Raw genomic sequence first — 15379 nt, forward strand, 5'->3', positions numbered from 1 at the left:
TTAACAGAGAGGAAGGGACAGAGAAGAAAGCTGAGCTGAAGGGGTCTCACATGCTGTGAGAGGTTTCTCAGGCTCTGGCCTGGCCTGGGTCACCTGATGGGCCCAGCTGTGCCAGCCCATGGGCACTAGCTACACATTCACAGGATGCTCAGGCGGCAGGCGAGGTGTCCTGCAGTCAAGGGCCACCAGGCACTGGCACCAGCCCATGAGTAGCTCCCCAGAGCACTCCCCAGCTGAGCCAGGTCTGGGGAGCACAGGGCCATGGGCAGGGGGGCAGCAGGAGCTGCAGAACCTCCCAGGGTGAGCAGCACCTGCACCTCTGCATTGTCACCCTCTGCAGCTGCAGGTGAGCCTGGGAAGCGATGGGAGCCCAGCCTGGCGTGGTCAAACACTTCTCCCTCAGGCACTTGTCACTCTCCATCACTTCACATCTTCTGGATAGTCCTTGGACAGTCCTGCACAGTATCCCTAATGTTATTGAAGTCCCAGCTCTCACCTCCCTGTCCCACAACTCCCTCCCTTCTCAGCACACCTCTCTTTTCCTCTGAGCTTAAGAGGGCTTTATCTTTATAGCATTTTAACATCTGTTTTTCAACTTTTTGTGAGCAGAGCTGCAGGCTCTGCACCTGGCACACGTCAGACCTTCCTCACTCTCAGATGCCACCCACAAGATCTCACTGTCCCACAGTGATCTGCAGGTCATCAGCAAGGAAGGGACTGAAAGACACCTCATAAAAAACAGATGAATCAGAAGCCAAATCTGATGTCAGCGGCTCAGCTCCTGGCCAGGCCACTTCAAAGGACAGCAGGAGGTTGGAGCAGCCACAGCACAGTGTCAGGCAACTGCTCCCAACCTGTGCACCTGGTGGGGGATGGTCCAGGTCCATGTCCATGTCCATGTCCAGGCTCCATGCAAAACCTGTGATTTTTAGTAGTTGTACTTCATCATGGATGTCCACTGACCTGGCTTTGGCACTTGATTTCTTGCTGGATTTCACTGCAGTTTGGGTAAGCCTCAGCTGTGCAAAAAAACCTGCTGCACCCTCACTGCCAAGACCAAATGTGGGTCAGCATCTGGGTTTTTGGGACCTGTGCTCACACCTCTAAGTGGGAGTGTGCTGGGCTATTTGTGCACCCCAAACTGCTCATGGAGAACTTTAGGGCATGGCTCTGCATGAGGCTGCACTGAGCTCTCCAGTCACACCCTTCAGTTTCTCAGTATCCAAGTCACTTCTGAAACTGAAAATTGTACATCCTAGCCAGGCAAATATCTTTGAAAATTCGGCACTTTTTTCTCATTCTTGGACGTTCATCTTAGGGCACAGGAAAGGGAGAGGTACCAGCCATACCAAGCCAGCTCCCAAGAAAAGCTCAGCCCAAGGGGTGACCATCAGACGTGGGGCTTGTTGACCTTCCCTGCAATGAAGCAGAGGAAGCTGGTGCTGGGAAGTGAAGAAAATGCCCTGTTGTGAACCAAAAAGCACAAACCTGAGGCACTGGGTGCTCACAAAAACAGCCCCAAGACTGGAGAAACTCTTCAGAGATTGCATTGGGCTTTGAGCAAGGAATCCAAAAGAGAAGGTGTCTTCCCAATCCTTTCTGAAGTTTATTCATCACCTCTGATGGAGTCAGGAACTTATTCACAGAGTCTTCAAGGGAATCCAGTTTAGGTTGCAACGTGCTGCCCATCTGTCTGGGATCTGAGATTTCCTGGATGTTGTGAGCACACCAAAGGGCCTCAAGGATGCTGCTGAATGAAGCAATTGTCCCACCCACCCCAAAAAGGGGTGTTTTGTCAGAAAGGAGCTAAAATTACCTCAGGTACACACCTGCAAGAGGTCAGCCAAGGCTGGAACTCCAGTGTGACTGAGACTGCATGCCATTAAGGAAAGACTACAAACTATGGGAAAACTGGTGGAAGGAAATAAAAGCCCAGAGAAAGGAACTGGTAAGAAGTGAACAAGCAAAACAAAAAGGTGTCAAAGAAGCTTTGATGCCATGACAGCTACCATATAGCCCATCTTCAGATCTCTGCAGTCAGCCAAGCGTGGGTGGGGAGAAGAGCTCTTCTCTGTGTCTAGGACAGCTCAGGATTTTCATCTTTAGTTACTCAGTGATTCAGCACTGGGAGAAGTGACAGGAAAAATGCCCCCCTGAACAAGAGTACCTTCTGTCACCTCTCAAGCTTGTGTACAAGCTGTCAAGACACAATGTGCCACCCCTGCATACCTGGGTTCTGGCTCCTCATTAGCAAGGCTGAAGGGAGAAGCAGTGACCAGAAGACCTTTGAGAGCATTCAGTGCTTTTGGTTCCTTTTTTTTTTTAATCTGTCTCTAACTTCTAGGCTGCTGAAGATGATTTTTTATTTATTACTGTGGCCCCAGATGTGACTTCAAGGAAAGAAATTTTGCTTGGCACATGGTTCTCCCAGTCTGGACAGGAAGAGCAGTAGACATCATCCCTTCTGCATTAAAATCTGCTGCCCGTAGTGAGGGCAGCTCTTCTGAATTGAAGGCTACACCTGCAAGTTAAGGCTCACTACAGCTGAGAGCCATGAGCTGGTCTTTGATCATGGCATCCTTCTTCCTGCACGTTTTACTCAAGAGGTTCTGGTTGGCTGGCCCAGCAAAACCAAACTCTTGCAGGGAATTCACAGGTGGTGGACTTCCCTGCAAATATCACCTTTGGAGTTTATGGTGCACTCACAGAGGCGCAATGGGTCTCTCCCAAGGGAAGTGGACAAGGATGTGTCTGTAGGAATGGTCCTGGGGAAGGACAAGGCTGCACGAACCTCTTGCAGACAGCACCTTGTCCCCTCTCTAGCCTGGGTGGAGACTCCCAAAACTGCCCTTGCTTAACTCCATCTCTCTGTGTCTAATTGCTACCTCTGAAAATTATTTGCAAATGCCATTGATAAAACTGGTCAGAGATTTTTCTGTCTAGATTCTGTTTTGTATTATTGCTGGAAAATATCCCATTCTTTTAATTTTGACCTTAAGACCTTTTCTTTTTTTAATAACCCCATTTTGAAAACATCTGCAAAATTCTGCTCTTGGGTTCAGGATGAATTGCAGTGGGATATTTACATGGCAACAAAAATGCAGTAAGATGATCAGTCAAATAAAGCATCTCAAAAATTACAAACCAAAATAGTTTGGATGACTCATTTTTATGATGTTTGCTGGGCACTTATTGCTGAAAATTGAGGAACTTTGACATTTTGCCCTGTACCAGTGCAGGGCAATAATTATTGTTAATTATTATTTGCTACTTTTGTCTTCCTGCTTGAAGAAAAACTTTTTCTGTCCAGATGTTGCTCTAAATCTTGCAAGGGTAGGCACATTTCCTTTGCACCCCCAGATCTTAATTAAAATATGTCAAATTCAGTAGCTCTCATAAAGCAATCCATGCTACAGAAAAATGTGAATGAGCAGGTGCTTAAAAATGACACGATAAAGACAAGCCATAGCAGAAGGACACAATGCACTGAAGTAAGCAAATGGAAAAAAATAAACGTTTCAAGCACATTGCTTTTTTGTGGGAAGGGCTGAAAAAGAAGACAGTTCTGTCATTGTCCCCTGACCAGTCCCAGATGATCAGGCTCTGGAGAGCCGCAAAAGGCTGGACTCCACCAAATCACTGATGGGAAGAAGAGAAAGCAACCAGAATAAACACAAAGGCCTTCTCCAGAGCAGCTAATCAAGGCATGTTTGCTGCAGAGTGGAGTCCAAAGCTCAGGGACATCCACTGCTGGGCTCAGTGATGGCAGCGGCCGCGGGATCTGCGTCGCTGCCCTCACTGAGCCTCTGCTGCTGCAGGATCAGCTCCCACACTCTGATGGGCCTCAAGGCTCTGATGCAGTCACAGTGCATTGAGCTGGAGGCACAGATGGGCCACTTGAACCTGAAAAGGTACCTGATCTCGTCACCCAAGATAAACAGCATGCAAAACACAAGGAACGAGTCCTGGCTGGTTCGGGGGATTTGGAACAGGATGTGGAGATTTTCACCCCTAGCTCTTCATTTCCAAGGACATTGCAACACCTCCCCACAGGGTGCTTGTACATCCATGGCACAGTGACGTCCTTGTGGCTGTGCAATGAGCAGCTGGTGCTGACCAAATGCCACTGGGAGGGGTGGAACAGCTCCAGATGCCACAGGGCAGCTGAGCAAACAGCACTGCCAGGAGGATCATACAGCATCCCTGTGACAGTCACACCTTTGGATGGTGCTCTGGGAAAGCACAGGGGAGCTGGCAGTGTGGCCAAAACTTCAGAATGATCTTTCTCTTTCCTGGGAAAATCTGCAGGAAACAATACACTTGGAGAAGATGAACATGTGATTTTGAAAATTGGTGACTTGGATTCATCAATTCGTTTTAAAACAATCTGATCTTTCCTCCTTTTGCTTTGTTTTGGGGTTTTTTTCTCTCCTTGACTTTCAGTTTTTTTCTGAGGTGGTCCAGGTCTCCAGCCTGCCTGTCCCACGTAAGGCAGAGCTGTCACCCCAAACCCAGGCTGTCTGTTTATCTGTCACATTTGCAGATCATCCAGCCTGATTCTTGCAAGCACAAATGGTCCAACATGATGTGGGGGTGTTGCTCCCTAATACTCTTTAAGTCTTCTGATCCCACACAAGATCCTGGCCCAGAGCAGATCACTTTGATTCCACTGACCACACAAAAGAGATGTGAAGAGCATTTCAATGGGCAGAGAAGGCTCTGCAGTGATGAGACCTGATTTGCTTGCTTTGTTTGACTGGGAAGACCCCAACTGCATCTAATGTGAGCCAAGACCTAACTGGGGAAAAGAGCATTTCTGCTCTTTGGATAGCACAGCTCTGTGGGGCACCCAGGAATAAAAGAATAGAGCAGCCTCCAAGTGCCCTAAGTTGTGCCAAGGACTCTCCAGGATGGAGGCAGGTCCAAGAGCAGAGGCTGCCAGTCATTCCAACACTCTGTTTGACTGGACACCACAAACCAGGCACCACTGTTGTGTGCCCCAGCCAGCTCACAGCCTGGAGCCTTGCTTGTGTGCATCCCCTCTGTGCTCTGCTCAGACCTGTCACTGCCCTGGGGTCCAGCTCCTAAGGCCTCTCTGAGCAAAATGATCCTGAGAAATTCTCCCTGTCAAGAGCCTGGGGCTTTTTAATTTACAAGGGCTGCTGAATCAGTTCTGTCTCTGTGTGGCTCTGTCATTTCCCAGGTTTATGCAGAAAATTTGCAGAATATTTGAGGCAGGTCCCACTTCTCCCATTTAACTTCCAGGTGGTCTGTTTGCAGAGTCAGCATAGCAGCACTGATTGTATTGTGTTCAGGTTTCCTTTGACACCAACATGTGTAGAATTCACTTCAAATTAAGGACAAAATTATGGAAGAACACAATCCAGAAAGACACAATTTCTAGAACAATCCAAGTCCATTCTGGGCTCTTCCTCAGTGAAGAAAGTGCTTTATCCAAGGTCTATCTGAACCTTATTAAAAAGGGAGGGAGGAAGTGGGATTACAATCAAATACTTTGTTCCTCAGGATTTAAAAGACCAGGAGGAACACGTTTCTGGGAAGTCTGTTATAAAATAATAATAAAAAGCTAGCTGCCAATTTAGGCAATATTTGTTGCAAATCGAGCATGAACCACATCAGGAGAAGAAATTATTGGAGAACTCTTATGCTGGTTTTGGTCCAGACTGCCAGGGGGAACATCTACAGGAAGAATTTCCTGTGCTTCTGGACATCTGCAAGAATGGAACCCACCCCCAGAAGCTGATCACAGGATGGTGGCAGGCCGTGAACAACAATGCTCCAAAATTCTGGCAGCTGGCATTGGAAAGGCTGGTAACATCTCATGGGTGCTGCAGGGGATAGAATCCCCTGAGCATTCAGTGAGGGGGGGCTGCAAGCTGGCACAGGGGCCAGATGATCCCCCCGAGGCCCTGCTGGCTCTGATTGGAAGAGTGACATGGAAACAGCACATGGAGATGTGCTGCTCCTGGCTGGAGCTGCTCACGTGGCTCTTGCTGATCTCCAAAGCATTTGAAGAGGTTGTGAGCAGAACCTAGTGATCTCTTCCATGCTCCTGGCTCAGAGGCACAGTGAGGCTGGAGGGGCAAGGCTGCTGTTGCAGAGATCAGAAATTAACTTGGAAGCCTGTATCTTTGTCTCTTCTCCTTTCTCCTGCATCTTTCACAAACCAGAGCAGCAGATCTCCTGCCTTGGTGCAATGAAGAAGCCATGGAGTGTATCAGCTCTTTGTTTGCAGGCAAAGGTGAAGTCTGTTTATTCATCAGCATCCCCAAAACTCAACCTTGTCACTGGGAGAGACATTTTATGGGAAACATTTTTCAGTTCAAATGCTTCTACATTCCTCAATAGCTATTATCCTCTACAATCCAGAAACTCTAAAATTACACCACTTCAAAAGCCAGGTTTTCTTATCTTCAATCTGAGATTTAATGATAAAAACACTCAAGGAGAATGAGCATCCAGAGATGACCTCAAGCAGTAAGATCAGAAGTGACTGTGCTGTGTGGAAGGCACAGAAACCCAGGGGACCCAACTCTGTGAACATGAAGCCACCTTTTCTGGCAGATGAGCAGTGACAGTGCAGACCTTCCCAGCACCTCCTTCTGGATAACACTTCCCAGCCCTTCCACACACGGCTGTTCAGTTCCCATCTGGTTTTAGCAATTGGTACCTTGGAACTCATCAGGAAAGGATATCATTTTACCATCTGCAAAGTGAGGAATTCAGGCTTTCAAATGATATGAAATAATTAGGTCTGTTTGGTGTGGCACATAAAATCATAATGGAATCCATCACTGCGCGTTCCCTCTGTTCATCATCTGTCAGAGCAGCCTGGTTGGAAGGTAGGCTGGAATTGCTTTGGCTAAAACAGCCTAGCTGCTGAAGACTTTTGACAACTACCACAGTATTCTTCATTAGGAAAAAGTGATTCTTACGCATGGTAGGAGTTCAGGTAACTCTTGTTGTAATTAGAAATTGATCCCATTTGAATCTTGATCTGCATTCAGGTTCTTCCCAAAAGAAATAGCCTTGAAATCTGTGCCCCTGCCATGACCACATTGCTTGCAGATATTGATTCATACACTCCTCCACACTTCAAGGGTTCAGCCCTTCCCAGAATGGAAAGACTGGAATCTCTGGGGCTTCCTGGGCTGCAGCTACCCCAGAAGGGGGGCTGTGATTTTAACCATCATATGGGGCTTCTCCCATGCTTCCCGTGGGGAACACTGACCAGAGGAGCCCTCAGTGCCACCAAGAAGCCAATGGCAGTGACAACTACACTAAAGCACAGGGCTGGGGTGGACAGGGCTGCTCCCACTCCACGCACATCTGGGAAACATGGAAGCCACAGCTTCTGGTTTCTGTCCTGCCCAGCTCTTTCAGTGTCTAAGGGGTGAGCCTGGGAGATGCTCCTTCCATCACAGCTGCGCTGGAAAGCCAGAACACAAGGGCTCAGCAGGACACATTTCCACATGGCCTTTTCTGCTGCTCCCTGCAGAATCAAAGCAGTACTGGGAGAAGGGAGGAGCTGTGCTCAGTGTGATCCAGCCCTTTCAGGCTTTCCACGGGGGGTGAGGGTTGTGTTCAGTGCATCCTCCAAGGCCTGAGGAGCTGAGGTACCTGATGAGCATCACATCCTGCAGTGCTGCTGGGCTGACATCCACAGATGCAAATACCTTTGGCTGTGTCTCCACTGAGAGGTCTCTGGGTTCCAAAGGGAGAAAACTGGAAGTGATGCCTGGGTCACGAGGGGAGCTCAGAAGGAGATTCCATCTGCTCAGTGAATGCACACCCAGGGCACCACGTCCTGCTCACTGTGCAGGAGCCCAGGGGCAGATACAGGTGAGTTCTGGGTACCTGCACCTCCAGCACTGGCAATCAGACTGCACAACTTGTCCACAGGCACTACTAGGCTTGGGGGTAAGGTGTGAGATGCCATTGGCCTTTCTGGCTCTGAACCAGGGGTGAAAAAGTCTCACATCCCATTACAAATCCCTCAGGCTGTGCAGCCCCACTTCAGACTCTTCACAGCTCATTTTAAGGATAACTTAGAACAAATCTCTAGTTTTTCTTGCAGGTTTGAAGGGGGGAAACAAACATCCCATAAAGTGGCCACAAAGCTGCACAGAGAGGGGAACAGCTGGGGGTTAACCCTGGGCCCATGAGGTACAGCAAGGGAACCCCTCCAGCCATGGGGGAAGGAGGAGGCTGTGTCCTGAAAGTGTCCCTGACTGGAGCACAGGACGTGTCAGCTCAGGGAGAGCAAAAGGGACCCCAATTTCCTTGAAGCTAGAGAGGAGAAAGGGGAGAAAGGGAAAAGAAACAGCCAGGACAAACATATTCTTAGGGGAGAAAAGCCAGGAAAAGTGAACAGTGATACACACACAGAAAAGGAAAATACAAATCCTTGCCCCCCTCCCCTTGCCCCTCTAGTGCCCCTTTCTGAACCTGCACAGCTCAAACTGCAATTGCCAGGAGAATTTCTGAGCTCCCCACCCCGTCTGGTAGTTGCACAAAGGTCTCCTCTCCCTCAGCCAAGAAATTTCCATATTGACACAAGAACTCCACTCACTTACTTGCACGACAGCTGATTAATCCCCTCGATGTAGTAGCACACCCCTCCATTGACACAATAGGACTTGGCTGTTTCGTTGCATTTTCTGGCATGCCCGGACCAGGAGGAGAGAGTTGTGGTTACTGCAGGGGAAAACAAAAACACACAAAAAGGATATATTGTTATTTCCTTTGTTTGGCAATTCTCCTTCCTTACATGATTTTCTTCGAGTTAATTTGCCAAAGTAAAAACCCCAGAGCTACAAACCTTAGCCTGTGCCTTCAGACCCACCTTCAGGTCCCGGGGCTGAAACCTGACCCTTCCTTTCCCAGCAAAAGGGGCCAGGTGAGTGAGGAGTTGAAGACTCATCTTCCTCTAAGCAGCCAGCATGTAGTACAAGATAATTTTTTTGGCAAGCTGTAGAGAAGTGCCCCTTTCCCACTGTCCTTGGCCCTCCCTCATGCTCGGAATGCTGTGCCAGCAGGCAAGCAGGAGGTCAGGAAGAAGAGGAGCAGCAGAGTCACAGAGTCCCAGTGATGTGCTGCTGAGGCCAGAGCACCTCAAGACACTGGAGCCAGACCAGAGGTGCTGCAGGGGACTTTGCATTGTTCCACACCTCTGCCAGTTGAGTTTTCAGAGCTAGGAGCAGGTCTGGCACAAGCAAGAACAGCTCCATCTGTCCCTGCCACACCAGCAAAGTGCAGCAGAAGTCACCAGCCCCAGCTCGTGCTGAGGGAGGCAGCCAGCATGACTCCAGTTCCCTGGGATACAGATGCTTTTCCAAATCTAAACTTCTTTCTAGAAAAAAGCTTTACAGTCCCGTAAGCGACAAGAAAACCTGCAGAATTTCACTGTAATTCCTGCCTTTGAGAGACTCTGATAAGCTTACAGCCCAAAGCAGAGTCTCCAAAGGTAAAACAAAGGCTTTCAGGAAGGAAAAAATCAGTTGTTAGGGCACTGATAGAGGTTACAGAAGGTGAGCAGCTTTGTGGAATGCAGACCCATCTTCACATAAGTCTAAGCAGTGCTGGGCACTAAAAAGCATGGATTTTTTACAGCTGAATACTTAACCTCATTAAAAATAGTCCCCTTTCCTGGACTACCCACCTTGCTCAGACCCTATCACAGTTACACCTCCAGCAGTGTGGCTGCTGCTTACTTTGCAGCACCTTTTATGCTGTAGTCAAAGCTTCTGAGGAGATATTCTCTTCCATCCTGTTTCCCAAAGCATGAACGAGCCTCGTGGAGAGGTTTGTGACACCATCACTGAGACTGCACTCCTCACTGACACAGGACTCGAGGAAGAAAGCTTGGACCAGAGCCAGGCAGGAGCCAGGCAGAGCCACGAGGAGCAGCAGGGCAAGCCATGGCCTGTGCCAGAGGGAGCCAGGGCAGCCCTGTGCCCATCCCACCTCTGCAGGGGCTCCGGGGCTGCCTCGGGCTGCAGCACACACATCAGAGCCCAGGGCTGCATTCCCAGCTCCAGCCCCAACCTGCTGGGAACATCTGGGCTCTCCCAGGCAAAGGAGGGCTCCCAGCACCTTGTGAAGCCTCTCACATGTGGGTGATGCTTGGCACACAAGGAACCAGGACAAGTTTGTTCTGTCTCTCATGTGTTTGGGATTCTCTGCAGGATGCGTGGTCCGTGTCTCTCCAGAGGAGATTCCCTCTGGGCTGTGCCCAGCTGGAGCACCCACACTGTTACCTGAGCAAGGCTCAGGGCAGGACCAGCTCCCTGCTCAGCCTGCCTGAACCCATGTGCTGTCCCATCCATTGTCTGCCATTCCCACAAGGAAGTGGAAGCCTCCCACTGCCTGACAGGCCAGGGCTGTGCACGGAGCAGAGCTATTTCCACGCTTTGCCTTGAATAACCATTGCCTCTGGCTCTGTCTTTTCACAGTTATCCAGGGCACAGCAAGCTGTCCCAAAGTGCTCTGCTAACGAGACATGGAAAACACTCCAGCAGAGACCCAAAATGCTCACAGCCCTGGGACAGCAGCTGCTCCCCGAGGGCACGTCCTGCCAGCCAGCTGGGAGCCAAATGCGGACAGCAGGGTGCACACACTGGAGTGTTGGAGCAGAGGATGGTTTGACCAAGCCTCCAGTGAAACTCTTTCAGAAATCAGAATCCCACACTTCTGCAGGAAATTCAGCACTCCCTTCCAGTTAAGATTAATGGTAACTAAAAGCCAAAGCCATTATGAGTCTGTGTAATTTATCTGAGGAATGCAGACTCATTATACAGACAAGGCTTTATAATTTATACCTTTACAAGATAGTAGCACATTTCTACTCAGGAGAGGAGAGCTGTGGGTCTCTGATAAGTGTGGGTCTCTGAAAGTGTACCATTGGATCAGGGAGCACTGAAACTTCATCAGCCAAATAGCTGGTACAAATTGAAAGGCACATGGATGAAGAACAAGCACAGGCTGCAGGGAGCTGTCACCCTGCAACTATCAAACACATCACTTGGTAGCAAGCAAAACAATCCATCTGGCAAAGTCTCACATCATAAACCCTACAGGGAATGATTTTGGAGCCAGTCTTGCCACAGCAAGAGAGGGGCAGAGAGGGAGAACTGAAAACAGAGCCCAGAAACCTCCCCATAGGAAACACCCCAGATAAGAAGATACCCAACCCACCAAGAAAGGTGGATGGGAAGATGCAGTGCTGTGTGATGTGATACAGGGAGGATTACAGTGCTCATCAGCCAGAGATTGCATGGGATCTTCATCCCATAGAAACCATTTTGTCCCTTTTAGACAGGTAAAAAAGGTCCTGTCACAACTGACGCTTGGGCATGTTGGGCACTTCTAGGGGAGGGCTGCCAGTAGAGCTGTGCCTGTCAGGAAAATACGGGGTGATCACCTCTTCCAGAAGTATCTTTCTAATGTCCTTATCCTTTCAACCCTGTTTCCTGCAAGTACCTTGCCTTTCATCACAAGGAAGCACAAAGTGTTTTAAAACTGAACCATGGAATCATCTTACTCCAGCCCATTTGTCAGCTCAGAGATGTGGCAAAGGCCACAGAGAGAGGCAGTTCTCTGTTGAGAAGACAGCATCAGGAAATGGGGCCATTTCAGACTATGGGACTGGTCAAGCCAAAGCCCTGTCTTGGCCCTAATAGTGGCAAAGATTAAAAAAGAAGACCAGTGATAATCTTCCTTAGGCCATGCAGGATGGGCAGCTCAGAGACAACCCAAGGCAGCCACAGTGGGCAGCCACAGTGGTGTCACATTTAGTGGCCTTTGCTGGATACTTCCACCAACATGTTTAGTTGCTGTTTGAATAAATCTAATCTTGTAGCACCCACAATATTTGTGAAAAGAGCTCCAGTGCTACGCACACAGCATGCAAGGCCATTTTTCCATGCTGATTCTTTTAACCTGCCCTATTCTGGCCTTTGTATTAGAAAAAACTAGTCATTATCCCCACTTGTTTCCCCTGTGCTGCCTGTGGTATTACAGGCAAAGCCAGCATCTCCCTCCCTAGCTGGGAAGCAATGCTGTCTTTGTATTCTTTTTTGGGTCATCCCTGGTTCTGTTTTTCTCTTTGGAAACAGTGAGACCGTACTGCACACATGGTATTTATGGGATATTTATTTCAGTCACAGGAATTCCTAATGGATTTTTTTAAGGTTTGAATACAGGTCTGTCTCTCATAACCCTGATATCTCACTGCTGTGTGGTAACACACATTCTAGAGCTTTCCAAGGTGCCTGATCACCCTGGGATGCTGCTGCAGCTGGGATTCCACTTTCATGAGAGCAACTATTCAGGGAGCAAGGATGGAGAGACCTGCCAAGCTCCATGGCAGGACAAAGGGAAGTAAAATGTCTCAGAAAATGTTAACTGTGCCTGGGTTGAAGCATGGTCCTCTGACACCACGTGGCTGCAGATCACACACGAGCACCTCAAAGCATGATGCCAAGGGAGATTTCAGTGGGTTTCCACCACACTGGTGGGATCATTCCCAGATTCACAAGTTACTTTGTGTTTAGCTCTATTCCCCATCAGCCTGGGCCACTGCAAATAACAACTGCATGCCTGGTCCAGAGTCATCTGGGATGCCAGACCTTGGTGAAGTGAGCCTCAGACACAGTTTATTTACAGCTGTGTAGGTACTTTCACCTCTGTACCAAACACTACACAGCCGTGCTTGGTGATCCACAGGCACAATTACTTCCCACAGCTATTTCACATTAACTGCTGTACACCACCAGGCAGATTTTACCCCCCTTGGCTGTTGTGGCAGAATAAGTCCTTCATTCAGCCTCCAACACAACTCCATCTATCCCAAATGACTCAGAAAGTTGTGAAATTGCTGAGATGAGTGGAGAACTGAATAAGCAAGGGAGCAGTTTTGGGTGGTAGCAGGGTGGAATAGGACTCATAAAGGCAGTGGGACGTGATGAGGGGGTTGTGCAGTAACACCAGTCATGTACCAAGAACATCCCCAGGTACTTCAACAAATTAAAAGCAGAAAACCAGGAGTGTGCATGAGGCAAGCAAGTGGTGACATTTCCTTCTGACCAGTGGGAATAAGAGAGGTGCCCCTGAGATACCCAGTGGCAAACTGGTCAGAAAGGCCCTGTAGGGTGGGAGAAGGCCTGGAGCAGCTCAGCCATCAGCAGGTCAGACCTCCAGCTGGTCTTCAGTCCCAGCACTGAGAACAAAGCAGGACCGAGGGAGGAGGTGAGAACAAAGAAGAGAAAGGAATAATGAGGTGAAGAAAAGAGGAGAGTAAGGAGGTGAGGACAGGGAAGAGAGGGCTCTTGATGATGTGTTTGTGAATGATCTGCAGCCACGTTTTATTGTTGCTGCCCCAGCCAGTGAGGACAGAGCAGCATAAACACATGAGAGATTCAGAGCACTGGAGTCATTCAGAGAGTCTATTTTCCACCACATGGCTCAGCTATTCTGGACTATCATCAATGACAGGGCAGCAGAGAAGGGAGCCAGGGGCAGTGACTGTGCCAGGTGGACTTCCCTTCACACAACCCATCTGCGCAGAAAGGCCATTAATGATTGTGCAGGGATTCTTACACAATTCCTGCCATGCACGTCATTTAACCTTTGCAGGCAGCTCACCAGCCTGTTCTCAGAAGTCTGGTGAAATACTCCCCCTGCAAAGAGTTAATTAATGCAGCTTGGACTATAAATTATAGTTAATTTTTCACGAACTACAGCTACTGTCGAGGAGAGCAGGGAGACAGCGATGGTTTTGCCGCTCCTTTTCTTCTTTATAAATAACTTTGGCTGGTGGGTTCATAGAGTACAGACACTTTATTCTCTCAATATTTAGACATTCAGTTAGACAGATGAACTCAGCTGGTTGGGGAGTGTATACAGATTGCCTGCTCTGTATATGCCTCATGTACTTACTGATAAAACACAGAATGGCTGAGGTTCCTCTCAACAGAGTTCATCCAACTGCTTGTTAGAAGAACATGGATGAGAAGGTGTCTGGCCAAGATATTCCTCGGTTGTAGGGCTGTAATCCTGGTGTGAGCCACACTAAATCCATGATTTACACTGATTAATACATGGAGGGGCTGGTGATCCTCACCATTCCCTCTGTGGCAGATTTCTGTATTCTGATACGACACCTCCTCCTGCAATAAACCTGAGCAGAGCCCGGATGCTCCCCGCTGTTATCTGTACATGAAATCAGAAGGGCCTGTGCACACTGGGGTTTGCCTGACAGCAGACTGGGGACTCTGGAGCTCATAAAATTCTGCTCCTGTGTGTTTATTCATTTGGAAATGACCAAATATTTACCCCCGCATTTTATTGAAATAGATCCTGCTGGAATCATGCTTCCAGTTCCCGAGGGGATCATTAGGATCAATAGCTACACACTAGGAGTTCATCCCAAGATACAAATACCAGACTGCAAGGCACTCATCTTGGAGCATCAGATGCTGCTGATCAAAACAGCACAGGTTGCATTCCTCACTATCCCATCTGCACTGTTCAGGGGTTTCACTAAGAAACAAGTTTAAAGGTTTCTGAGCACTCAGGGGCTGCCTGTTTCCATGGGACAGGCAGTTATTGCAGGGGCAAAGTCCTGTGTTATTGTCAAGCTTCTAGCTGCTCCTCTGGAATGATCTCTGCAGCTTTACGAGGAAGCCCTTCCTATGCTCTTCTCTACCACAGGGGTCTGAAAATGCACATGACAGCAGCGCAGCATTTAATTTTCCCAAATCCCCAGCATCAATTGTAATAGCAGCAACATGATACTTCAATGCGGGGATTTGTTCAGCAACCTAAAAATCCTTTCACAGAGCCAATGCCAGCGTGAAAGCTTCACAGGCAGGGCAGCTGAAGCCCAAGAAGTGAAGCAACACACCAGGATCCCAGGATGGAGCCAGAAGAGCAGATCCCCTGGTCTAGAGCCCAGTTCTGAAGGCTGGGCTCAGCCTCAGCACTCCCAGGGGACATCAGCTCCCACCCCACACTTCATCCTGCCCCTCTTTGCCTTTGGAGTCACTGCCTGTCTTTACAGCACATCTCGAGTGGCAGCTGCGTGACTATTTAAAAAATACACAGTGTGCAAAATGAGCAGTGAGCAGGATCTGGCAGCTACCAGGCACCACACAGCTCTCTGCAGACTGGCAGTGAGATCTCCACATCCACCTCAAGGCTCCGTGCCTGCGTGTGTGCAGGTTCCGCTCAATTACAGCCCCACCTCCAGCAGCGGGGCTGAAATTATCTGAGCAAAGACCACGCCAGGACTTATTTTTAGTCTAATATTGAAAACTGCTCTGTTCACATGGCCAGACTCGTGTCTGCTCTGCCCATG

General features: G+C 48.8%; 1 protein-coding gene across 1 annotated transcript in view; it reads right to left on the bottom strand.

The window, feature by feature from the left end:
* Positions 1 to 15379, bottom strand: part of NRG2 (neuregulin 2) — a 153402-nt gene that overhangs the window by 20484 nt on the left and 117539 nt on the right. The window contains exon 4 of the mRNA XM_041397768.1: positions 8598 to 8718. Coding sequence (XP_041253702.1) covers positions 8598 to 8718 — 121 coding nt within the window. The remainder of the gene's footprint in view (positions 1 to 8597; positions 8719 to 15379) is intronic.

This window comes from Onychostruthus taczanowskii, unplaced genomic scaffold, assembly GCF_017590055.1.
Source record: "Onychostruthus taczanowskii isolate IOZ18803 unplaced genomic scaffold, ASM1759005v1 scaffold14, whole genome shotgun sequence".
Classification (NCBI taxonomy): Eukaryota; Metazoa; Chordata; class Aves; order Passeriformes; family Passeridae; genus Onychostruthus; species Onychostruthus taczanowskii.